The sequence below is a fragment of the Ambystoma mexicanum genome, chromosome 2q (assembly GCF_040938575.1).
Source record: "Ambystoma mexicanum isolate Mex_15411 chromosome 2q, UKY_AmexF1_1, whole genome shotgun sequence".
NCBI classification, from domain to species: domain Eukaryota; kingdom Metazoa; phylum Chordata; class Amphibia; order Caudata; family Ambystomatidae; genus Ambystoma; species Ambystoma mexicanum.
This window is the reverse complement of record NC_090924.1, coordinates 118295312-118320354: the sequence shown is the minus strand read 5'-3', so window position 1 is coordinate 118320354 and position 25043 is coordinate 118295312. Positions and strand designations below refer to the sequence as shown.

The window sequence follows — 25043 nt, the reverse complement described above, 5'->3', positions numbered from 1 at the left end:
ATTGTTGCTCTCCTGAAGAAAGACACCCCCTTTGTCTGGTCTATTCCGCAAGATAAGGCATTCCAACTCTTGAAGACAAGATTTACTCAAGCCTCCATTCTGGCCCAACCCGACATTGATCGACCATTCCTTGTGGAAACGGATACCTCTAACTACGCCATTGGAGCGGTGTTGAAGCAAGACTTTGAGGATAAACTAGGACACCCCATTGCTTACCTTTCACAAACCCTGACTCCCAGTGAGACACACTGCTCCGTCCTGGAAAAATAACTTTTAGCCATCTGCCAAGCCTTCACTGAGTGGCAACATCTACTTCTGGGAGCTAGATATCCAGTCCAGGTCCACACGGACCACCGAAATCTTCAAATTCTACAGTCATTAGAGTGTCGGAACAGTCGTCAGGCTCGTTGGGCCTTCTTCTTTGCCCAGTACCAGTTCCACATCACTCATGTTCCTGGATCACAAAACTTGATTGCTGACGCCTTATCTCGACGGCCTGACTATGAAACTACCGAAGATAAGGCCTATCCTAAGATGTTTCCCCACACGATTTTTGTAGCTCAAGCAGTCAATATCCTGGAAGAAATCCGAGTTCAAACCCAATCCTCTGAACTCTGGAAGAATATTTCAAGAAAGAATCAATGGAACCTGAGAGTCAAGGAAGGATATTTGTTCAAGGACAACTCTCTGCTCATTCCGACACAAAAATTACAACAAAGAATAATAAACCTCTGTCATGATACCCTTCACTCCGGACATCGTGGCATCACCAACACCCTACACCTCATACAAAGACAATTTTGGTGGCCTAAAATGAAGACTGACGTACAACTATACGTCCAAGCCTGTGCAATCTGTAGTCAGAATAAACATGGCAACAAGAGGCCGGCGGGTCTTCTGCTACAACCCGCACTGCCAACAAAGCCATGGGAATTTATCGTTACAGACTTCATTGTGGAATTACCACCTTCCAGAGGGTACACCACCATCGTGGTCACCATTGACTTGTTCACTCATATGGCTCATTTCACACCCTCAATAAGTTACCATCCTCATCTGAACTGGCTGGAATCTTCCTGGAGCACATATTCCGCCTTCATGGACTTCCTTCCAAGAGAATTTCCGATCGAGGACCTCAATACGTCTCACAATTCTGGAAACACCTCTGTCAAATATTAGGAATCCAACGCGCTCTTTCATCAGGTTATCACCCTCAAACCAACGGGGCCACAGAACGTGCTAATCAGACTCTGGAACAATATCTTCGATGTTTTGCCACTATGGTTCAGGATGAATGGTCGCTCCTGATACCCGTGGCTGAATTTGCCTATAACAATTCCGATCATTCAGCAAGACCAGTCCCTTTTATTGCAGCCAAGGATTCCATCCATCAGTTCTGCCCTTGTCATGATGCCTACCTCCAAGGAGCCAGACAGGGCCCGGCACACTCAGAGGCAGGCAACATGTATACTAGGGAAGTCCCAGCCACCCCAGATAGGGGCTCTTTGGACTCAGTCCTGGTGCCGTTGGCGGCAGGCTCATAAGGGATAACAGTCCTGGCACCATCGGCGCCAGGCTCATACAAGATATGGAAGGAATAGTGTTAGGTGCAAACTTACCTGGCAGACCATGCTGCAATTTCCGTACCTGGAAGATCATTCTACAACTTCCAGAAGAAAAAGGAACTACTTAACCACACGGGTGTGGCTGGTGGCAGGATACATACCTTCAGTGGAAGGATACATACCTGGGACTACTTGAAAGGCTATTTAAGCCACGCCCAAACAGCAAACCACGCTTCGCGCTGTTCTGCTCATAGCAGCTGGACGCTCACCGTGCCTGCTCCTGCTCCAGTCCTCGACCACGCCTGCCAGCATCCTGGAAACACCTAAGGATAGAAAAGGGAAGAAGAAACAGGTGAAAACAAACCTTACCTGTTAAAGCTGCATTCCGGATTTAGCGCGCCAACGTTCCTGCAAAAAGACATCATTTTAAATACTCACCGCGTCGCATACATCTCGGCGCACTTCTCTTACCTGCACGTGGCGCCTTCGGCTCTGCGACGCCCATCCGGATCTCCTGCAGCATTCCAGCACCTACGGGGAGACGAAGAGAAGAAAGCAAGGTGAGAAGGGGAAGATAACCAAGAAGCACTTACCCGCCAAGCTAATTCTTCTTACCTTCGGGTCGATGCCATTCCTTGGGCATTTCAGCACCCCGGCCCCTATGGGGAAAAAGCAAACAACACATTAGTGAATGCAAGAACCGTAGCAAACAAACTATTTTAAACTTACCTGCTTACAGGTCGGACTCAGGTTCTGCTTCGTACCGGCTCCATTTCTTCGGCATTCTCGAACTCCGGCCCCTAAGGAAAAAGAGACAGGAAAAGACAGTAGTGGGCCTACACCAAAACTCACCTGAAATCAGGTTTTCGACAGAAACCGCCCTCAGCCCGGAGTCTTCCATTACCTGCAAAAGAGAAGAGGAACAGTTTAGACTCAAGCTTGCCATAAACATTTACGGTACTTACCGGAACAGACAAGCGAACTCAAACTTACTATCCAGTGACGTAACTGGATCCCAACGCGCCCCTGCATCAGAAGCAGGATGGAGAGCTCGCCTTTTCAATCCCTAAGGTGAGTCTCCACAGGGAAAACAGAAGGGTTGCAAGGAGGGTGAGAAGGGGAACGGGAGATCAACACAAAACCCGCAGAGTATTAACCCTTCCTTTTCGCTCACAGAAGGGTATTCATCCGAGCCAGACAAGCCGGATTTGGGAACCCAGCCCACTCCATCTTCAGGGTGCTGAACATCTCCTTCGAAGAGGCCACTGCCGTCCAGACCACGCCCGCGCCTCCGTGGGAACCAGGTGAGCGTTACATAACGCGAAGCCTACCCACAATTACCCACCCAGGCGCCATGGAGACTTCCGAAACAGACCAACTGGCCCAACTATTGGGGGAATTACGGGCGGAAGTTCACGCCGCCTGCCACTAAACCAACGTTCTTCGAAGAGAACTGATCTTGTCCAAAGAACGAACCGATGACCTGGCTAAACAGCTTTTGCAGAATCAGGCTGGACAAACGCCATTACCTGCTTCCGGGAGAGAGTCCACTCCTATGGCTTCCACTAACCCGGTGCAAATTAACCTGCCGGGAAACATGCCTTTGGCCCCACCTGAACGTTTTGCGGGGGACCCCAAGAAATACCCTGTTTTCATGAACCAATGTCGTTTACACTTTTTATGTAGACCTGGGGCCTTCCCTAATGACCAAACTAGGGTGGCTTTTGTTTTATCGTATCTCAGCGGCTGTGCAGCCGATTGGTCTATTCCATTGGTAAATCAAGACAATCCTATCCTTCGTGACTTTCAACGCTTCCAGGCTAGTATGGAGGGATTATTTGCCCGGCACGCCCAGGTTGAGGCCTTGGATAACGAACTTCTGTCTTTGCGTCAAGGGAACCAAGACCTCCTATCTTATATCGCCACATTTAACAGACTGATCGTGGAAACTGGGTGGCCTGAGAATAAAAGAATCATCTTGTTTCATCGAGGACTTCGTGGAGAGCTAAAAGACGTTCTGGCTCAAATTGTGAATCCACCCCAACTCTGTGAGGAATACATTGATTTAGTGATCCAACTTGATCATAGACTCCAGAATAGAAAGACTGATCGGACTAGATTTGAAACTCGGGCTTTGGTAAAAACCCACGCAAACCCCAAGGGTACCGACACTTCTGAGCCAATGCAAATTGGGGGAGTAAAAGGACCCCTAACGCAGAAAGAACGAGAAAGAAGACGGCAAAACCAGTTATGTCTCTATTGCGGAGAGTCTGGACACTTTCTACAAAATTGCCCGGTAAAACCACCCAAGAAGGTGGTTGGAGCCACAGACCAAAACCTTCCAAAATCTGATTCGGGAAACGATCAAGCCCGACAAGCGTAGAGGTCCGCTTGCCGAGCGTGAAGACAAACTCTTCGACCTCGCATTTCATCATGCCAATGACCCTCGTGGATCCAAAGCAGCCTTAACGATTACATGGCATAAAGGCCAAAAATCTCGACAGTGGGGCTATTGGGAACTATGTTGATCTTGAATTGGCTTCCAGGATTGGTCTCCCTCTCCGACCAAAAATCACCAAAGATGTCATTACCACGGTTGATGGGACCGAAATTGCCTCTGGGCCGGTAACACATTCTACCACAGAAATGACACTGGTTGGCCAAGATGGTCATAGGGAAACCATGGTGTTCGACGTAATCAAGGCTCCACAATTTCAGGTAATCTTGGGGATCCCTTGGTTAGAAGCACATAATCCTCGAATTGACTGGCGAGCAAAGAGTATCACCTTTCCTAACTGCAGACAAACTTGTTATTCCGGAAATCCACAAGTGGGTCTAGCCTCAGTAACCTCTGTGTCAGCACAACTACCACTTGAGTATCAGGACTTTCAGGACGTTTTTCAAAAAGAACAGGCCAACACCTTACCACCTCACCGGCCATACGATTGTCAAATTGATCTGGTACCCAATGCTCAACCACCTTGTAGTAGGATTTATGCCCTTACCGAACCAGAGAATCTTCATTTACGCCAGTATTTGGATCAGTATCTTGCCAATGGGCTTATTCGCCGTTCAAAGTCACCGGCTTCTTCAACTTTGTTCTTCGTGCCGAAAAAGGAAGGCGACCTTAGAACATGTATTGACTATTGCGCCTTAAATCAGATAACGGTTAAGAATCGTTACCCCCTGCCTCTGATCCCTGAACTCCTCGACCAGGTGAAAGATGCCTGCATCTTTACCAAGCTGGATTTAAGAGGGGCTTACCATCTGGTGCGCGTCAGAGAAGGCGATGAATGGAAAACGGCCTTCCGCACCAAATACGGACTCTTTGAATACCAAGTGATGCCCTTCAGGTTGTGCAACGCACCTGCTGCCTTCCAGTATTTTATGAATGACATCTTTCGAGAACTCATAGATGTTTGTGTCATCATATATATTGACGACATCCTAGTGTACTCTTCCTCGGAATCTGATCACCGAAAACATGTTAAGGCCGTCCTGGAGAAACTACGCCAGCACAAACTATTTGCAAAGCTCGAAAAGTGCATTTTTCACGTCACGGAGGTTGAGTTTCTTGGTTTCGTCCTAACGCCAAAGGGAATTCGAATGGACTCACGGAAAGTGGACGCGATCCTCAAATGGCCATCCCCTAGTTCTGTGAAAGGGGTTCAGAGCATGCTTGGTTTTGCCAATTTCTATCGAAGGTTTATCCCGGAGTTTTCTCGAGTGGTTCAACCCATCACAGCCCTCTTACGGAAAAACAAACGCTTCGAATGGACTACGGAAGCAGAACAAGCATTTCAGGAACTAAAAACTAAATTCACCTCCGCACCTGTGTTAAAACATCCCTGTCCAGATCTCCTTTACGTTGTGGAAACTGACGCATCTAGTTTAGCCATGGGAGCGGTTCTATCACAGAGGGACCCATTCTCGAACCAACTGCATCCTGTGGCCTTTTGGTCCAGAAAATTCTCAGCTCCAGAAGTTAACTACGCAATCACAGATAAAGAACTATTAGCTATCAAGTCAGCTTTCAAGGCTTGGCATCATTACCTTCTCGGCGCAAGACATACTGTTACCGTAATTACAGACCACAGGAATTTGCAATACTTAAAAACGGCCAAAGCTCAATCCTCACGCCAACTCCGTTAGGCCCTGTTCTTTGCAGAATTTGACTTTGTGATCACCTATCGCGTCGGCTGCAAGAATGGCAAGGCGGACGCACTATCTCGAATAGGAATGGGCGATTCTACCCCAACTCTAGATCCAGTTCCGATTATTCCCGAACAGAGAATTTTGGGGGTGATCTCCTCACAAACCCTAGAGGATATTCAAACTAGAGTTAAATTGCTTTTCGACGCTGCAGCCTTGCAAGAATGGAGCCTGGAAGATCCCATATTTTCAATTAATAACGATTTACCTTATTTCCAGGGGCGACTGTTCTTGCCTCAAAAGGATTTGCAAGATCTCGTTATTGCCCATCATCAGGAGACACTAATGGAAGGACACCCGGGCATCGCTAAGACTGAAGAAAAAATTAAAAGGCATTTCTGGTGGCCCTCCTGGCGAAAGGATATAAAATCTTTTGTGATGACATGCGCAGTGTGCGCCCAAAATAAAAGTCAAAAGCAAAAACCAGCCGGTCTGTTACGACCTCTGGACATCCCACCGGCACCTTGGCACACTTTATCGCTGGATTTTATAACTGACCTACCTCCTTGTCATGGATTTAATACTATACTGGTAATTGTAGACCTCTTCTCCAAGATGGCCCATTTTATTCCCTTGAAAGGGCTGGCTTCAGCCTCCACCTTAGCCAAGGAATTTCTTGAGAACGTTGTTCGTCTACATGGTTTTCCATCCATATTAATCTCCGATCAGGGAAGCCAGTTTATTTCTCGGTTCTGGAAGAGATGTTGCCAAATGGCACAAGTTGATGTGCGTTTATCTACCAGCCACCATCCTCAGACCGACGGCCAAACCGAGAGAACAAACCAGACATTGGAACAGTACTTACGGTGCATGTTGCATCAATCAGAATATAATTGGAAGACATTTTATGGATTGCTGAATACGCGTACAACAATTCTGTGCATGCAGGAATTGGCCAGACTCCTTTTTATACCTTATTTGGCCACCATCCCAGAACTTTGGATCTTGAACCACCTCAAGACCTTGAAATGCCCGCCATGGATAACTTACATGCCACCATAACCCGAGCCTTCAAAGAAGCCAAGACTCATTTACAGCAGGCCAAGGACAAATATAAGGAAAATGCTGACTTACATCGGAGCAAAGTACCTCCTTACCAAGTTGGAGATCAAGTGTGGCTGGCGACTAGACATCTACCACTTAAAGGCCTGCAAACTTTTAACCCAAGATATATAGGGCCTTATCCAATCAAGGCTGTAATCAACCCGGTAGCCTTCAAACTCGATCTGCCCTCCAACATGCGAATCCATCCGGTTTTCCACGTATCACTGTTGAAACCTGTACAACCCGGAACCAGGCTACTCAAGCCACCAGAACCAATCCCAGTAGATGGGGAACTGGAATTCGAAGTTAAAGACATATTAGATTCTAAGATGTCCAAGTCAAAGGTTTTTTACCTAATTGATTGGAAAGGATATGGACCTCAGGAGAGATCTTGGGAACCAAGCGATCATATACATGCACCTCGTCTAATACAAAAATTTCATCGTAAGTTTCCACACAAACCAAAGCCTCCGGACAGTACATCCTTGGGAGGGGCCTTGGGGGAGGTAGTGTCATGATGCCTACCTCCAAGGAGCCAGACAGGGCCCGGCACCCTCAGAGGCAGGCAACATGTATACTAGGGAAGTCCCAGCCACCCCAGATAGGGGCTCTTTGGACTCAGTCCTGGCGCCGTTTGCGTCAGGCTCATAGGGGATAACAGTCCTGGCACCATCGGCACCAGGCTCATACAAGATATGGAAGGAATAGTGTTAGGTGCAAACTTACCTGGCAGACCATGCTGCAATTTCCTTACCTGGCAGATCATTCTACAACTTCCAGATGAAAAAGGAACTACTTAACCACACGGGTGTGGCTGGTGGCAGGATACATACCTGGGACTACTTGAAAGGCTATTTAAGCCACGCCCAGACAGCAAACCACGCTTCGCGTTGTTCTGCTCATAGCAGCTGGACGCTCACCGTGCCTGCTCCTGCTCCAGTCCTCGACCACACCTGCCAGCATCCTGGAAACACCTAAGGATAGAAAAGGGAAGAAGAAACAGGTGAAAACAAACCTTACCTGTTAAAGCTGCATTCCGGATTCAGCGCGCCAACGTTCCTGCAAAAAGACATCATTTTAAATACTCACCGCGTCGCATACATCTCGGTGCATTTCTCTTACCTGCACGTGGCGCCTTCGGCTCTGCGACGCCCATCTGGATCTCCTGCAGCATTCCAGCACCTACTGGGAGACGAAGAGAAGAAAGCAAGGTGAGAAGGAGAAGATAACCAAGAAGCACTTACCCGCCAAGCTAATTCTTCTTACCTTCGGGTCAATGCCATTCCTTGGGCATTTCAGCACCCCGGCCCCTATGGGGAAAAAGCAAACAACACATTAGTGAATGCAAGAACCGTAGCAAACAAACTATTTTAAACTTACCTGCTTACAGGTCGGACTCAGCTTCTGCTTTGTACCGGCTCCATTTCTTCGGCATTCTCGAACTCCGGCCCCTAAGGAAAAAGAGACAGGAAAAGACAGTAGTAGGCCTACACCAAAACTCACCTGAAATCAGGTTTTCGTCGGAAACCGCCCTAAGCCCGGAGTCTTCCATTACCTGAAAAAGAGAAGAGGAACAGTTTAGATTCAAGCTTGCCATAAACATTTACGGTACTTACCGGAACAGACAAGGGAACTCGAACTTACTATCCAGTGATGTAACTGGATCCCAACGCGCCCCTGCATCAGAAGCAGGATGGAGAGCTCGCCTTTTCAATCCCTAAGGTGAGTCTCCACAGGGAATTACAGAAGGGTTGCAAGGAGGGTGAAAAGGGGAACGGGAGATCAACACAAAACCCGCAGAGTATTAACCCTTCCTTTTCGCTCACAGAAGGGTATTCATCCGAGCCAGACAAGCCGGATTTAGGAACCCAGCCCACTCCATCTTCAGGGTGCTGAACATCTCCTTCGAAGAGGCCACTGCCGTCCAGACCACGCCCGCGCCTCCGTGGGAACCAGGTGAGCGTTACAGCCCTCTGTTCTTCCACAACCCACACCGGTACCTACTGTCGACTCCTGGATTGAAACACTCATCAACATACATAAGGAGACCAAAGAGCACTTAGAGAAGGCCAGAACACAGACCAAGAGATATGCGGATTCCAAAAGAAGACCCAGGCCTTCTTATTCAGCTGGAGATCAAGTCTGGTTGTCCTCGAAATTACTACCCAGACATTTACGGCCAAACAAATTGGCCCCTCGGTATTATGGTCCGTTTTCCATCAAGGAAATTATAAACCCAGTCTCATACCGGCTCAAGCTACCAGAATCCTGGAAAAAGATTCACCCAGTTTTTCACACCTCCTTATTAAACCTTACATTCAATGCTCCCGGAAATCTTGCAGACCCACTCCTGTGGTGGTGGACAATCAACTGGAATATGAAGTGTCCCGGATATGCGACTCCGGGTATAAACGGGGTCAGCTTCAATACATGGTTGAATGGAAAGGATATCCCCCCAGTGAAAGAACTTGGGAACCACTTCCTAATCTGAATACCCCTCGACTGCTCAGAAGATACCACCTCATACCCCCAGGCAAACCTGGAGGAACAGGTTTTCGGAGGAGGCATGCTGTCATGACCCACAGGACGCGCCCCTTTTGGTCTTCCTGGTCCTTACCGCAACGGGCCTTGCATTCCCTGACACTCCCAACATGGCCGTCCAGCTTGACACACCTTCCGCGGTCTATACGTTGGACGTAACGTATTCTACTAATAGACCGCTCCCCTGTGGTTCTGCGGGTCTCAATGCTATTGCCAAGTAGCGATCATACGTGTGCTCTGTAGTTCGCTGTATTGCTTTCCTGGTTCCTAGCTTTTCTACTTCCATTCCTTGTCCCTTTCCCTTTCCTCTTGCTTCCTGGACTCGTGCGCCATCAGCACGTCTTCTTCGTTTCCCGGATCCCCAGATTGCTGCATCCCGGAATCTTAAACGCACGCTGGAGTCAGAAGAGACTCGCTCAGCCTTATTCAAGTCCAGGTCTGTCCGCAAGAAGACACTGCCCACGGAGTCCAGCAAGGATCGGTCTCAGGTGAGAAGGGGGGGGGAGACTTTGTGACACCTTCTGCCTGGAAGGTTCAAATGTGAATCAAAGAAAAAGTGGGAGGCCCCTTCTTTTGTAGGAATAAGTCGACGCAGATAATTTGACAAAAGCAAGCCTGCTTTAAGGGACTCCAATTCCTGTCCTTGAGACAAGTGCTCTTTGCGTCTTGCATCATACCCAAAGTGCTGTGTACTAAAGGAAGTGAACAGCGTAGGAAGGAGGGGTACAGAGAGAAACTGGATGGCGGAACCCTTACCCACTTATCCTGAGATCCTCTTTACACTAACCCTGACCCCTTCTCAGACGCATAGCATCAAAGGCACTTTGGTATGCAACATCCTGGTCTGAAGCTAGTGCTTTAGAGTCTGGTGTGCACTTTGATTCTTCTTTCCCAGGACAGCTCCTGCTGGGAAACTGTCCTTCTGGAGCGCGGTATTAATAGACCACATAAACGATCAAAGGAGAGGTATAGTCTTTCAGTCACTTGCCCTGCAGGCAGGTTTCAGGCTGTCTGACCAGTATACACACAATCCTCCCACAGCTGGCTTGGTCTCACAGTGCTGATACATGTATAATATAAATCAGATGTAGCTTCTTATAGTTATGTGAATTACTATCCATCATACCCTAAACTCAGGTATGGCTTTATGTTTAAAGATTAACCAGCCACCAGAGATTAACCAGCCACCAGAATAGTCATTCCTCATGACTATGTGGTTTTGGTAACAGAGCTGCAGATTTTAAAAGTTGCCTCTTCGTTGAAGCAACTTGGCTGTCTCAGCAGCTGACAAAAGGGTACCTGTGACACCCGAGCCTGCTCTGTGCCACTGGAGAGCAGGTGCAGCAGATAAGGAGGCTTAGGCCTCTATTCTTTTGGCATGCAGCTTATGAAAGGAGGATCTGGCTAGTGGATCACCCTCTCTCAGATGGAATTAACTGCGTTATTTTAGTAATTAATACAAATAAAAAACAACAGGGCTTTGAGACACTTGCCAGATGGCGATTCCTTAAAGTCTCTGCATCATCTACAAAGCCATCCACTCCAAGACCCTTCCAGACTCCAAAATAAACTTAAGCTCATCACATTCACAAACATTGGACAAACCAATCATAATGTCCTACATTTGCCACACTGCAAGTAAGCTGGTTGCACATAAACAGGCCTTCACTCACTGGCGCCCCCAAGCCCACCCCTTCCTTCACCGCCTTTCAAAGAATCCTCAAAACCTCCAAATTCAGCCAAACCTCTTCATCCATTATAGTTTGGTCTAACATGATCTTCATATCCTACTCTGAAAAATGTTAACTTCCTTTCACCTCCTCCCTTCAAACAGTTGTAAAGCACTCCGAGATCCTCTCTGTAGGGCAAGCACTGCATAAAGGTCTAAATAAATACATGCTATTTATTAATTTATTGTGATCTGGTTTATCAACTAAACTTTACACAATGTTAAACCAAAATGTAAAAAATCCATTAGTACAACATATGAATTTCCAAACAAATCAATTACATTGAAAATTCTCAATTAATCAAATAAGGGTTTCCACCTAGCAATTCATGACGCTTAATAACAAATTGAATTAAGGCTGGGAGGATAGCTCAGGGGCAACGCGTCTTGCTTGGAACAAGATAACACATAGCAACACAGGTTTGAATCCCAGGCACGGGCTTAGAAACTGGTCTCTGGGATTAAGTGTGTTACAAAGTAATAATATTATAATCAATGTTATACCCCTGACATATGTCTGTCCCAAAAGGGATCTGTAGAAATAAAGTGGTATTATTAACAAACTTCTTACAACTTTCCTATCTTAATAAAATATATCTTTTCAGAATAAAGCGTTGCGTGCTGGGTATTTGACCCATGTTCATTTTCAGTAGAGTAGCTCCCACTCTCTTTTTTAATTTGTAAAACTTGGGGCATCACGCTAAGTATCACAGGGTAATCCAGATGTTGACCCCTTGCTCACTGTACTTTGGAGAGGCTAAGCTTTACCTCAATGAGGAGGCCCAACAAAGCCGAAATTCGTGTCTGGGGTTGCTGATGGTACTTTTGGTCAGAGGGGAATTACCTAGCATTTTACTGCTGGACTGCCCTTGTGTGTGGGACCAGACCGCTATGCAAAAGGATATTTCTCCTCTGTGAAGGGTGCAGTGAGCTAAAACGTGGTTGTAAGCTCTCCTGAGTGGATGAAATTCCATAGAATGGTATTTGGCCCATGTTCATTCTCGGTGGAGGGGCTCCCACACTCGTTTAATTTGTACAAAAACAGTAGTACAACTCTCAATTTCTTTTGGTATACAGTATATTCCTCGAAGGCGGCACACTTTGCAATAGAGTTTAAAGTTTGTACCAATCTTGTTCCCATGTTTTCTTCAGCAACGTAGTGTGCATTAGAATGGTTTTATCAACACCCAAATCCAAAATAACAGCCTCATGCTGTTGCGAGAATGAAACCACACAAGATACGCTTTTAACCAAGGAAATATGCAGCAAATCCATATACAAAGTATTTGGTGGTGCATTTGTAAAAATAAATACTTTGAAATGAATGCCCTGTCCTTATTACACAATCTTTGTTTGATTTCAAAAAATAATCCATTGGTACATATCCATTGACATGTTCTAGTTACACTATTTATTAAGCCATGTATTAATAATAGAAGTCCTTAGTAAGGCAAATGGGTGGAAACTGCTTAATCCCACACCTAAATAAAGTGCTTTTCAATAAAATCTGGCAGACCTTGGAAGCGATTGACTTATAAGAGACTTCACCATCTGAACACCGTTAGCCGGAGCATATATGCCTCACTTGTGCCCCATTTTGCAATCGTATAAGAGTGAACATTCATCCTAAATTTGTTTAAAGCTATTTAGAATACCAGCATTGTTTGCTCAGCGCCCTCCTTAATGTTCTCGAGTCCGCCATTCATATTGATATCTGAATTGAAAATGATCCTTTATGTTTCAATGGTTTAAAATAACTATTGGAATTTGTTTCTCTACAATGTTGTAACTTTCCAATTATAAAACTAATAAATGCATTTATTATAAAAAAAGATGAAACGTACAATGTCTTCTGCAGGTGATTTTTAAATTGGATTCTTTAGGTATGGCTGCAAGTAGGAGTACCTGCAAGGGGGGGATCTGCAGCTGCACAAAGATCTTGCAAACTAACATCATAGCAGCCAAAGCATCTTCCTAGCTGGCACAGTGAAAGGGATTTGGTATCCACTAAAGTTGGCAGGATGGACCACCCTTTAATGTGTGTTCGCTTGTGTGCTGATTTACAGGTTCACTGGTATCTCCTGTGCTGGCACACACTGGCTGACAAATTGATCGCTTGGAGGTGCCATGTCATAAAACAACCAAAGGGGTATTAAGCATTGTCCTTCCATTATGGGTCCATCGTGTCAGGTTCTGCAAGGCACTATGTATGCACCTTTCTGGCAAAGAGTCACTAGAGTTCATAGCTGGTGACCCTTTTGGCTTCATGAGGTAGGTGAGCCTGCATGGTGTCGGCACTGAAGGCTCTGGGTGCCTCGCTCCCCAAGAGCTTCCGCAGCCGAAGAATCTCCTGTTTATACCTGAAATGAGGGAGACAAATGGGGTTAGTACTGGACGTTTGATACTTTGTTTGCAAGAGCACAGATTTCAATTTCCTTGAGACCACCACAGTCTAGCTAACCTGGCCAGGTGCTTGTCCACGTACTCCTGCAGCTCAGCGAGCTGCTCCTCGGCCACAATGGCTCGTGTCATCAGCTGCCCTCGCTCCTTCTCAAGATCCTCCTTAGTTGGGATAAATAAAGAGGATAGGTGAGTAACACAGTGTGAAAACAGCCGTAACAGAATGAGCCCCTCGAGAACAAACCCCTGATGGCAGAAAACTGCAGTTACACCCAGGTGACAACTGATACTTGGAATAAGGGAACTGACAGAGATGTACAACATAGACTGGCTGCTACCATAAGAGATGGCTACATTGGTTTTCAAGCGTAAACACTACTATTAGCATTTCCAGGTGTTGCAGATGGCGGTGCGTGTAGGTCCTAAGCAATATATGGATGCTGATATTCCATCTGCCTATTTAATGATTGTATGAAGCATGACCAGACCTTGGGTCACCTAGAAATTGATGACCCAATATTTGGTCTCGCTTGGTCAGTCATATGCAACACAAAAAACTGCTAATAGCAACAGTATGCTTCTTCTTGAATGGTGTCTTGTTGAATGAAATGTTGGCTGCATCTTTATGATGCATAACAGATGTCTAAGGCAGCAATAAAATATTCTGTTTCTCCCCGTTTCCTCAGGGCGATGGATGTCAACTATGTGCCTGAAGAGCAGTCAATATTTTTCCTCACATATCACATATTTATAACAGCAGGCATGTAAGCACATATGTAAAAGTAGGATATATAAACATTATCAATGGAACGGAGGAGTGGAAGAGTCCATGCACTGGAGATGAGTTGCGTGTTGGGTGAGTGTTGGAAAGAGTCGTCTGTTTAAAGTATGAGAGGAGTCAACTCACAACTGGGCAACAGGGTTACCCTCTAGCTCATCCTGAGGGTAACCCTGTTGGTTGATGTTGTCACTCAGCCTAGCAGCACTCCTAGGAGGGGATCAGGGTGGTAAATGCTACGCTAAGCATTTGCTTAGCGTAGCATTTACCACCCCGCTCCCTTATATGGTCCAGCACTTAGATGCTGGTCTCTGGCACAAAGTGCAATATAAAAAACAATTTAATGATAAAAAAAAAGTTATATAAGTATATGTCCACACAATATTTAAGTTAAATGTCTTTATTTGTTTGCAGTGCATGGAAAAGAAAATGCAGAATTAGTGGCTTCTTGTAAAATAGATAAAGTCTTCCAAACATGACCTTGCAATGTTAGGGTCACCAGGAGAGTTCAGGTTGAATTGGGGCCTCAGGAAACCAAGGTTGCTGATGTTAGGAGTGGGATGTCCCAAACTCATGGTTTATTCTTTTTTTTTAACTCTTTATTTCTCATTTCCAACATTAATCAACCAACAACAGTAGCATCATCGAAAGTCACAGAATTGCAAAACATACAATAGTGGGAAATAATACTACAGAGTTTCATCACATACCCCTATATCCCACCATGAAAAATCAGCAAATTGAATCAGTAAAACAAACCAAATACACCTAAACAAGCAACAACAGACAAACAGGACTACATAAAACCACATAAACAACACAAATCCCCCCACCCTCCTACGTATAGTATTTGAAATCAAACCATTATATTCCACCCCATAGCTTAGCTTAGTCCAAACCATAAAGGTCATTAAATCCCTCCCACATTTCATCATAAAGGTCAGCCTTGTCCAGTTTACGAAACATTGTCTTTTCAAGCCGTGATAAAGCTCTAACATCCAAAATCCACTCTTCCATCGTTGGCTTTTTCCGTGTCTTCCAGACCTTCAACACCTGTTTAGCTGCCACTAACAAAACTTTACGCACTCCACACAATGTCACCCAACTCACACTACGCCCACCACCATATGACAGAAATATAACCGCTATGGGGTTGCGTGGGTAGACAATGTTCCAGATCTGGTCAACTCTTCCAAAAGTTCACCACCCTTTCACAATACCATAACATGTGTAGAAGTATACCCTGCTCCTTCCCACAACCCCAACACAACGCATCATTGGCTAAACCCAACTTGCACATACGCGCTGGAGTCCAATAAATTCTGCCCATTATTCTTTGATGTATGTAGCATAGTTGCAAATCCACTTTGGCTGTCGTCGGCACACTCCAAATCTTATCCCATTCTTTCAATGCAAGTTCCCTGCCCAACTCCTCTGTCCACGACCTCAATTTTTCCCACAAATCCAGCCATTGCCTATCCGGTAACATAAACTGCATAAATGTAGACACTCTTAAAAAACCCATCTCCAAAATATCAAAATTCTCCGGTTTCTTCAAAAAAGGATCTTCCAACATCTCCCTCTGCTCTAAAAGTAAAGCTGCCAAAACCTGATACCTCCCCAATTCCCTATTCCTCAAACCAAATTTCTCGGTTAAACTCTCAAAAGGCACTACCCCAGCTTCATTCCACACATCACCAATAGTTAGAACTCCTCTCTGAATCCAACTCTTCCAAGACAGTACCTTATTATCAAGCATCAAACCAGGATTATGCCAAAGTGAAGCTTCTTCATAAAGATATAGTCCCTGACCAGTACCAACAATCCACGATGACAACGCCTCTTTAGTGGCCAACACCGATCTCAAACACTGTACCCTCTTAGGTAACTTTCCAAAAGAAAATAAACATCTAATATCATAAGGCAAAAACCGCTGTTTCTCAATTAGCACCCACCACGGCACCCGGTTCATATCCACCCCATTGTAACTAGACACTTTTTTCAACAAGAAGCCATTACAATAATTTCTCAAGATAGGATACCCAAATCCCCCATCTTTAACACTTCTGACCATAATGTACCTGGGAATTCTGGCTCTTTCCAAACCCCCACAAAAAATCCTGGAATAACCTATCAATACGTGCCAATATTCCCTTTGTAAAACGTAAAGGCAGAGATTGACCAACATAGAGTACCTTTGGCAATAAAATCATTTTAATAGCATTAACTTTGCCCCAAAGAGTCACAGTAACACGACCCCACCTCATAATATCCCGCCTAATAACTTCAATGATTTTATTAACATTAAAACTCACCAACTTTCCCAAATCCCGAGTAATATAAACACCTAGATACTTCACACTAGAGTATTCCCATCTACAGTCCCATCCCAACAGCTGTTCACAATAAGACGAAACCCTCCCCGGAAATATCACTGACTTATCCCAATTGATCCGATATCCGGATAACCTACTTATCTCCTCAAAGATCCCCCATAACACCTGGCCCCCAACAACAGGGTCATTCAAAATGATCACCACATCATCCGCATAAGCCAGAGCCTTTACTTCCCCTCTCCGACTCCAAACCCCTTGATACATATCATTTGACGTATATACGCTAACAAGGGCTCTAATACCAAATTAAATAACAGCGGCGACAAGGGGCAACCTTGGCGAGTGCCTCTACACACCGAAAACGACGCAGAAAATCCCCCATTCACCCACACCTTTGCCGATATGTCATTCTGAAGAGCTTGAACAGCTCTAATAAAAAAAGGACCAAAACCCAACTTTGACAGTGTATAATTCAGAAAACCCCAATTCACCCTATCAAAGGCCTTTTCGGCGTCTAAAAAAAATCAACAAAATTTCCTTAATCTCCGAGTCCGGTAAACATAAAATATCTAACAGCGTTCGAATATTATCATAACCACACCTTCTCTCCATGAAACCTGCCTGAGAACGCTTCACTAAATCACCCATATATTTTTTAAGTCTCACCGTCAGTATTTTCGTAAAAATCTTTAGATCCACATTAAGTAAGGAGATTGGTCGATAGTTATTACACTTAGTTACATCCTTTCCCGGTTTCGGGACCACCGTGATGATTGCTTCCTTCCTTGAATCACACAACCTCCCCTCCTTCAAGAAACAGTTATACAATGCACACAAACGCGGTGCTAACACCTCACCAAACGATTGATAAAATTCTACCGTCAATCCATCCATCCCCAGAGACTTACCTTTATTCATTTCCCCAATTACCGACAAAACCTCTGAGACAGTAATCGGTGCCTCCAGAAAACATCTACCTTCCTCGGAAAGCACTGGGAGTTCAATCTTCCCAAAAAATATGCCAAAATCACTTATTTGTGGTGTAATATCCTCCTCATACAATTTAGCATAAAAGGATCGAAAACATTCCCCAATTTTTCCCTTCCTGATTTCAAAATTTCCAGACTCATCAACAATTTTTTGAATATACACCTTCTCCGAATAACTCCTCAATCTATTTGCCAACAACTTCCCTAAAGGGACTGAACCTCACCTATAAACATCAATCCAGAAGTGTAAAGAGAATAGGCATAAAGTGTTCCAAGAAAGGAACAGGGAGCTGTCAAAAAGTTGGCAACAATTTAAAACAAATCAAAGGTCACTGCCGTCTATTATATACAATGTTAATTCTGGTGAAGAAAAAGAAGGGAGTCTTTAAAGTTATTAGAGACGTCATTGTGTCAGAGACAAATGTGATTTGCTGTTGGGGAGTGGTGCATCTGGCAGGTAGTCAACGACGTAGGCCCAGTAGCCAAGCAGTGCTGTTGGTAGCCCAGAAATGGAGATAAGAGGGGCCTTTGGTTCCCTAAAGTCCCAGGGTTCTTTAATGATGGTTTCTTAGTTGTAGTTTGTCATTGATAACAGTAGGCCACTAGCTCTACCTTTTATTCACCCACACTCAACCAGCACTCTTACTTCTTCAGTTCTATCCTCACAGGGCAAGCAGCAAAGATTCTAGGAGCAGAGGGGTATTGGATGCTTTCAATCCAGCAAGTCTTTCCGGGTTAAAGAGTGAGGGCACGCATGGTTCTCTCTGGTCAGGTTGGGAATGTTGAAATATGAAGAGCCGAGCAGCATTTTGCCTTCATGTGATCTTGGGCAGGTTGTCTCCGCAGAGCTTCCACGGCCCGTCCTCGGGTTCAGGTTGCTTCTCAGTACTTAGGGACTCGAACCAGTAACCAACAAAACATAAGGGGCAGATTACCCTATTCTATAGTAATATTGGAAGTTGAAGGCAAATATCAGCCTTCAATCATAAAGACGCATTCTTTCTAACATTTGGCAGCCGTCCAATCATGGGAGGTCATCACATTCAAACTTGTATGGGTTTGCACCAGGGAAAACACACAGAATGTGGATTTATATCTGAATGAAACATCCCATTCAGATACTTGCCATATCTGGTCTTGGATGCCGTGGACTCAGGCATCCAATACCATATTCCTTATTCCATATTCCACTCGCTCACAAACTCATATCAAATGCTACACAAAGAAGGGGATGAGGCGAAGTGGTATGGAATGGAAATAGGTTGACATACCATCGAACACGGTAAGAGGAAAGAACAAGAGCTCTAATCTGATGCTGACCCTTAGAAACAGGAGGGGAAGATTGATGAGCTTAACTAGGAGGGAGGTAAGGTGTCGGAAACGCTGGATATTGTTTTTGCTTGTAAGTTCAAATGTTGCTCGTTCTGTTAACACAAGGGTTTCAAAGAGAGCCTTACAACAGATGATGGGTACTGGCAGCTGGGGGGAAAGGGATAATGGCAGAATTTGGGCAGGTCAGGCAATAGACGGAAGCGCACGCCACAAAAATGAGATATAAGGATGCTGCCACTTAATGTCAATGGTTTAGAACACTATATTAAAAGGAAGAAAACCTTGCAATACTTATCCACCAAGCAAGCGGATACAGGAGACACATCTCACCAAGAATGATGTGGAGAAACTTCACAGGGATAGGGTGGAGAAAGTGTACCATAGTATTTTTGAGGTAGGGAGCAAATGCGGGGTGGCAGTTCTCATGCGTAAAACACTTCCAATCAGGATGGTTGTTTTAAAAAAAAAAAACGTATTCGTATTTGCATTTCTCAGAAGAACAAGACAGTACAGAAAAATATTAAGTCTGATGCTACACCACATTACAATCAACCATCTTGTTCCCTCACCCCTTCCTAACCACTCCCCTCCCCCCTCCCCACCTATCGAACCTCACAATTCTTCCCCAACAAAGAAAAAGCCCCATACTCCCTCCCCCTTCCCCCTTCACACTAACTTGCCCAGTAGTGCTGTTTACCCCTGAACCTCAGTCTCGGAGGATCTATTCTCTTTGTGTCTATGTTAATCTTTTGTCGGCTCCCTCCAGGGCCTCTCCTCCCCACTCCCCATCCGTGATCATTCATGTACTCGTTCGAGCCCCCAGGTTCCCCTCTTCCAAACCCCACTTAAGCAGCAGGGCACTCCACTCCACCTGAAATTCACTAATCCCATCATTCACTACTGCTGTCAGCCCCTCCATTACCATCATGCTGTGTACTTTTCCTCCCAGATTTCTTTTGATCGGAGCGTCTCACACGTTCAACACTGGGCTATAGTCAGTATTCCCGCTCGCAGCATTGCTTCCCACATCCTAGGGAGCCTGCATTCTCCTCTGTCTTTCTGTGGGGACCCCCTGCAAGAGCATCTGTAGCGGGTCTAGGTCCAACCTTACTCCCGTAACTTGTTCCATCCAGCTCACCACCTCCTTCCAGAACACCTGCACCTTGGGGCACCGCCACCATGTGTGGGTCAGTGACCCTGCTGTCCGCAACCCCAGGGACACATGGGAGAAGCTCCTGCAAACATCCTGGACAGACTCAGGGGGTCCCTATGCCAGCCCATCAAAATGTTAAAGTTATGTTCTATCGTGGAGGTGAACATACCGCCCTGAAAGGCCACTTTGTAGATTTGCATCCATTCCTCCACTGTGATCTCCTCCCCCACCAAATCTACCCAGTACCTCTGGAATGTTTGTCTGGCCTCATTCATAGCTCTATACAATCTGGACAAGATCCCCCTTCTCATGGTGGACGCATCGATCACTTTTTCTTCTGCTGTTAATCCTCTTGTGATGAGGCCTTCCCATTTTGTATCTGTTAAAATGCCCTTGACGCAGAGGTATTCAAACACTGAGATCGAGTCACTATCCAGTAGCTCCCGGACAGCCTCCAGGTCCAGAAAATCACCATAACTGAATGATTGTCCCACCCTTTCAAGACCCATATCTGACCATGTCTGGGGGAGGCGAAGCCCCTGGTGCCTGAGGAGAAATGGGGGGCCTCATACCGATGCCAGTGGGGAAGACCATTTCAAATATCTGTGGTTAGCCTCTGAGTCACGCCAGATTGCCAAAAAACCCCAAGGGGACCAGAGGTAGTCCCTCACCTTCAGCGGATGAGCCACCTGATCCTCTAAATAGGTCCAGTAGGTCCTCAATTTGTCCTTCATATGCTCTAGCATCACCCTGATTTGTGCCGCCTTGTAATACAGGTGAAGATCTGGGAACCCAAATCCCCCCATATCCCTTGGGAGGGTCAGGTTCACTATCTTCACCCTTGACGTCTTAATTTTCCATATACATTTACTACGTTCCCCCGTTACTTCTAAAAAGAACTTCTCCGGGAGCTGTCTCGGGATTGCCGTAAACAGATATAGCAGCCGGGGGAGCACATTCATCTTTATGGAGGTCATCCTACCATACCACATTAGAATAAGGGGGTCCCACCTATTCAAATCTGCCATCAATAGTCGTCGGAGGGGGTCATAATTGGCTGAAACCATCTCCTCCAAGTCCCTACTCACCCGCATACCCAAGTACTGTATACCAGTCTCATCAATCCTCATGCCTTGGTAACGCTGTTTCCTCTCAAGGAGGGGGCTATCCTCTAATATCGGCATTATGCACGATTTCTCCACATTCATCTTCAGCCCTGCTATCTGTGCCATAAGTGCAGGGAGGGAGTGCTGTATATTGGTGAGGTAAGCCAGTATGTAATACGCAAAGAGCGAGAGTTTGCACTCTATCTCCCTACCCATGAAAGATGCCCCTGATTTGCCCGTTGACCGGATCGCGATTGCCAGTGGCTCTATCACCAGGGCATAGTGTAGTGGGGATAGAGGGCATCCCTGCCTTGTACCTCTTGTTAGCATAAAAATCTCTGAGACCCACGTTCACACTGATTCTGGCCCTGGGTGAATTGTAGAGTTCCACTACCCATCTCAGGAAGTTTGTCCTCAGTCCCATCTTCCCCAAGACCTTCATCATAAAGGGCCAGTCGACCCTGTCGAAAGCCTTCTCCGAATCCAGCAACACCAGGGATAGGTATGCATCACCACCCTGCCTGAGCACAGTGGATCAAGTTTATAGTCTTTCGAATAATATCTGGCCCTTGCATCCCTCTTATAAAGCACACTAGATCTCCATGTACCAATTTTGGTAGTCCCGTCTCTAGTTGAGTTCCCAACACTTTCGCTAGGATCTTGACATCTCCGTTCAAGAGAGAGATGGGTCTATAAGAGGAGCACCGCGTGGGGTCCTTCCCCTCTTTTGGGATCGCACGATCATTGCCAATAACATTGGGGACAGAGCCTCCCCCCGCATTTAACACCTTTAGTAAGCATGGGGCTATGAGTGACCTGAATAGTTTGTAAAACTTCAATGTGAAACCGTCCTCCCCCGGTGCAGACCTGACTTCATGCCCTTGATGGCCTGCAGGACCTCTGCTGCCGTTATGGGAAGCTCAAGGTTATCGACCATATCCTGAGGGAGCCCCGGCACGGGCAATCCCCTCAAAAATGTGTATTTCTACGCCTCCTCGGCTCTCCATTCTGAGGCATAGAGATTACTATAGTACTGCGCAAATTCATTTCTGATGCCTCTGGGGTCATAAACCACCCCCCCATCCTTATAGCTCTGATTGTTCTCCGCCTCCTCTCCTCACTCAATCTCCATGCAAGAATTGTGTCCGCCCTGTCCTCTTTCTCATAATACTTTTGTTTTAGGAACCAACGTTTTTTCTCTGTGTCCTGAGTCAGTTTGGCATTCAATTGTGTTTTATACCACCTGTGCTCCTTCGCTTCCGGCAGGGATATGCACTCTTTCCCTGGGTGCCTCGCGGTTGTATCTGCGCTATTTTCACACAGAGCATGCTTTCCTTTTCCCCCTCTCTCTTCTTCTTGGAGCCCATTCTAATCAACATCCCCCAAATAGTCGCCTTGAAGCCCTCCCGTACGGTTTGAATCCCCACCTCTCCTGTATCATTGAAGAGGAAGTACTCCTTGATTCCCAGGAGCAGTTCCTGCTGCACTTCCTTATCCTTTAACAGGAAGTCGTTACACCTCCGGCCCCCCTGGGGCCCACTGTCTGTCCCATACTCACTGTGACTCTCACCATATCATGATCATACCATGGGATCGGGCATACCTGAGATTCCAAAACCCGCTCCTTCAAGTCTGAGTCTACCAGAACTAGATCTATGCGCAAATATGAATTGTGTGCTGTCGAATAAAAAGTATACGGCCTGTCACCGTCCTACGGGGGCGAAAGGGAATCACGTAATCCCAAAATCTTGTTCACCTGTTGGAAGTGTTCCCAATCTCCTGCCTTGGCCCTCGCAGGGGGGCCCCTACCTTATTCTCCTATGCCCCCTCAGTGGATCTAGCACCATGTTGAAGTCTCCCCCAACAACTAGCTGACCTTCTGTTAACTTAATCAGTTAGTCCTGGACCCCTTCCCAAAATTCACATTGACCTACATTTGAAGCATACATACAGCCCAGCGTTAGCATGGTGCTGTTAAATTGTCCCTTAACAAACAAGTACCTCACATTAGGATCAGCCAGAGCCAATCCCACCGGAAAGCCTAATCGGGTGGAGATCAGGATCGCGACCCCCTACCTCTTTTTCACATCTGAGGCCACAATCACCTCCCCCACTTCTCAGGATCATAGTCTGGGTTGCCCGCCCCTCTGCCAGTGTGTTTCCTGGAGACACATCCAATCCAGTCGTGCCCTCTTAAATTCCCAGAGTACCATTTATCGCTTAATCGGTGAGTTGAGACCCGTACATTGAGGGAGCCAATAATCAGTTCCCCCTGACCAGACATCACCCCGGGATCTTCACATTACCCCCCTCCCCCGAGACAGTAATGACGGCAGGACAGTAATGACGGCAGGTCCCTGTTTCCACGACCCTTAAGTAACAAACCAGCTTTGAAACAATGCACACTGAACATTACTTAACTCGACCAACCCTACGCCCCCTCCCGCCCTCCCCACAGCCTCCACTGCCCAGTTTCATCACTGTAGACTGGATTAAATCACCAAAGGTCCCCTTGCCCCTCAGACCCGCTCAATCATTCTCTTTTCCTTGAGACCCCTTCCCTCTTCATGTGTCTCATAAAAAATCTCTTTGCCCCCCTATCCCCTTTCCCCCTTCCCCTCATCCCCCTGTCTCACCAACTGACAGCTAGCCCAAATCTCAAGAGAGACCCGCCGGAGGAATGTTCAGTTTCATACATTTCCTTGAGCCTTGGACCTTGCGCCTGCTCGGGCCCTTTATACGCCACCGTCTATCACCGGGGCTTTTCTCCCCTCCCTCCACCATCAGTTCTCCCCCTCCCATCAGTTCACCCATGACCATCTGTAGGTCGTCCTCCATTACCAGTTTGTAGTTAAAACCATCAACTTCAAAGGATATAGAAAAGGGGAATCCCCATCTGTATCTCACTCCCTTCTCATTAAGCCATTTCGTGAGGGGAGCACATAGACATCTCTTTGTCAGCGTGAGTGAAGATAGATCCTGGTAAATCACAATTTTCACGTTGCGCAGAGTGATCGAGCCCTGCCCCTTTGCTTTTTCCAGGGGTTTTTGCCTGTCACTGATCTCAGCCCTCTCCCTGCCGCCCCTGCTCTGTGTACTCTTCAATTTTAGGTTTATCAGTATTCTCATCTCCAAATAGGACCTTTGTCACCTCGTGGATGGTTCTCCGCAGGTCCCTTTCTGTTTCTCCCTCTTTCTCCGGGATCCAAAAAAATCTCAAGTTGTTTCTCCTCTCCCAGTTCTCAAAGTTATCCATTTTCAGGGCAACTTCCCCCTCCCTCCTCTCCAGTTCTGCAAGATGCATGTCTATCTGGGTCTCCAGTGTCTCTAGGGAGGTTTGGTTGTTCTAGACTGTCCGTCGATTCTAACATTTATTTTATCCACTTTTCCTCTGATGTCAGTTCTCATTCCCCTGATCTCTTCCAGGAGTGAGGCAATGTCTCTCTTTGTGGACACGGTGTCATCCCCCACTTCTGACATGGTAGGTTCAGCGGTGTTACTCTCCGGCCCCAATCTCTGATATTCAAATTGTTCCAACTTCGCCCTCCAGTTCATGGGCGGCTGGGGCCCACTGTCCTGGCCTCGCCCCTGCCGGTTTCACTGGTGGCCTTTGAAGCGGTAGTGGGGCCTGCCTCAGTGCTCAAGTCCCGCTCTCCCACTGCCCCCCTGGGAGCCGCTCTCTGCTCACCTCTGTGGCTCCTCCAGGCCCACTCTTCCTGCACCCTTGGGGGCCGTGGCGCCAGGTTCCTGCCTCGCCGCCCACTCACTCGTTTGCTGTGGTCCCTGTAGTAATCCCGGCCTGCACCTGGCTATTCCACCCTTCACCTGGGTCCTTCTCAGTACTCTTCTTCCTCCTCA

At 46.4% G+C, this 25043-nt stretch overlaps 2 protein-coding genes across 3 annotated transcripts in view; one reads left to right on the top strand and one right to left on the bottom strand.

Annotated features, from left to right (window-relative positions):
- The window catches only part of ANTKMT (adenine nucleotide translocase lysine methyltransferase), a 603385-nt gene that overhangs the window by 348306 nt on the left and 230036 nt on the right, over positions 1-25043 (top strand). The window lies entirely within an intron of this gene.
- Positions 11256-25043, bottom strand: part of CCDC78 (coiled-coil domain containing 78) — a 455951-nt gene continuing 442163 nt past the window's right edge. Inside the window, exons 20-21 of the mRNA XM_069647004.1 lie at positions 13553-13653; positions 11256-13451 (exon numbers count right to left, since the gene is read on the bottom strand). Coding sequence (XP_069503105.1) covers positions 13325-13451; positions 13553-13653 — 228 coding nt within the window. The 3' untranslated portion in view covers positions 11256-13324. The remainder of the gene's footprint in view (positions 13452-13552; positions 13654-25043) is intronic.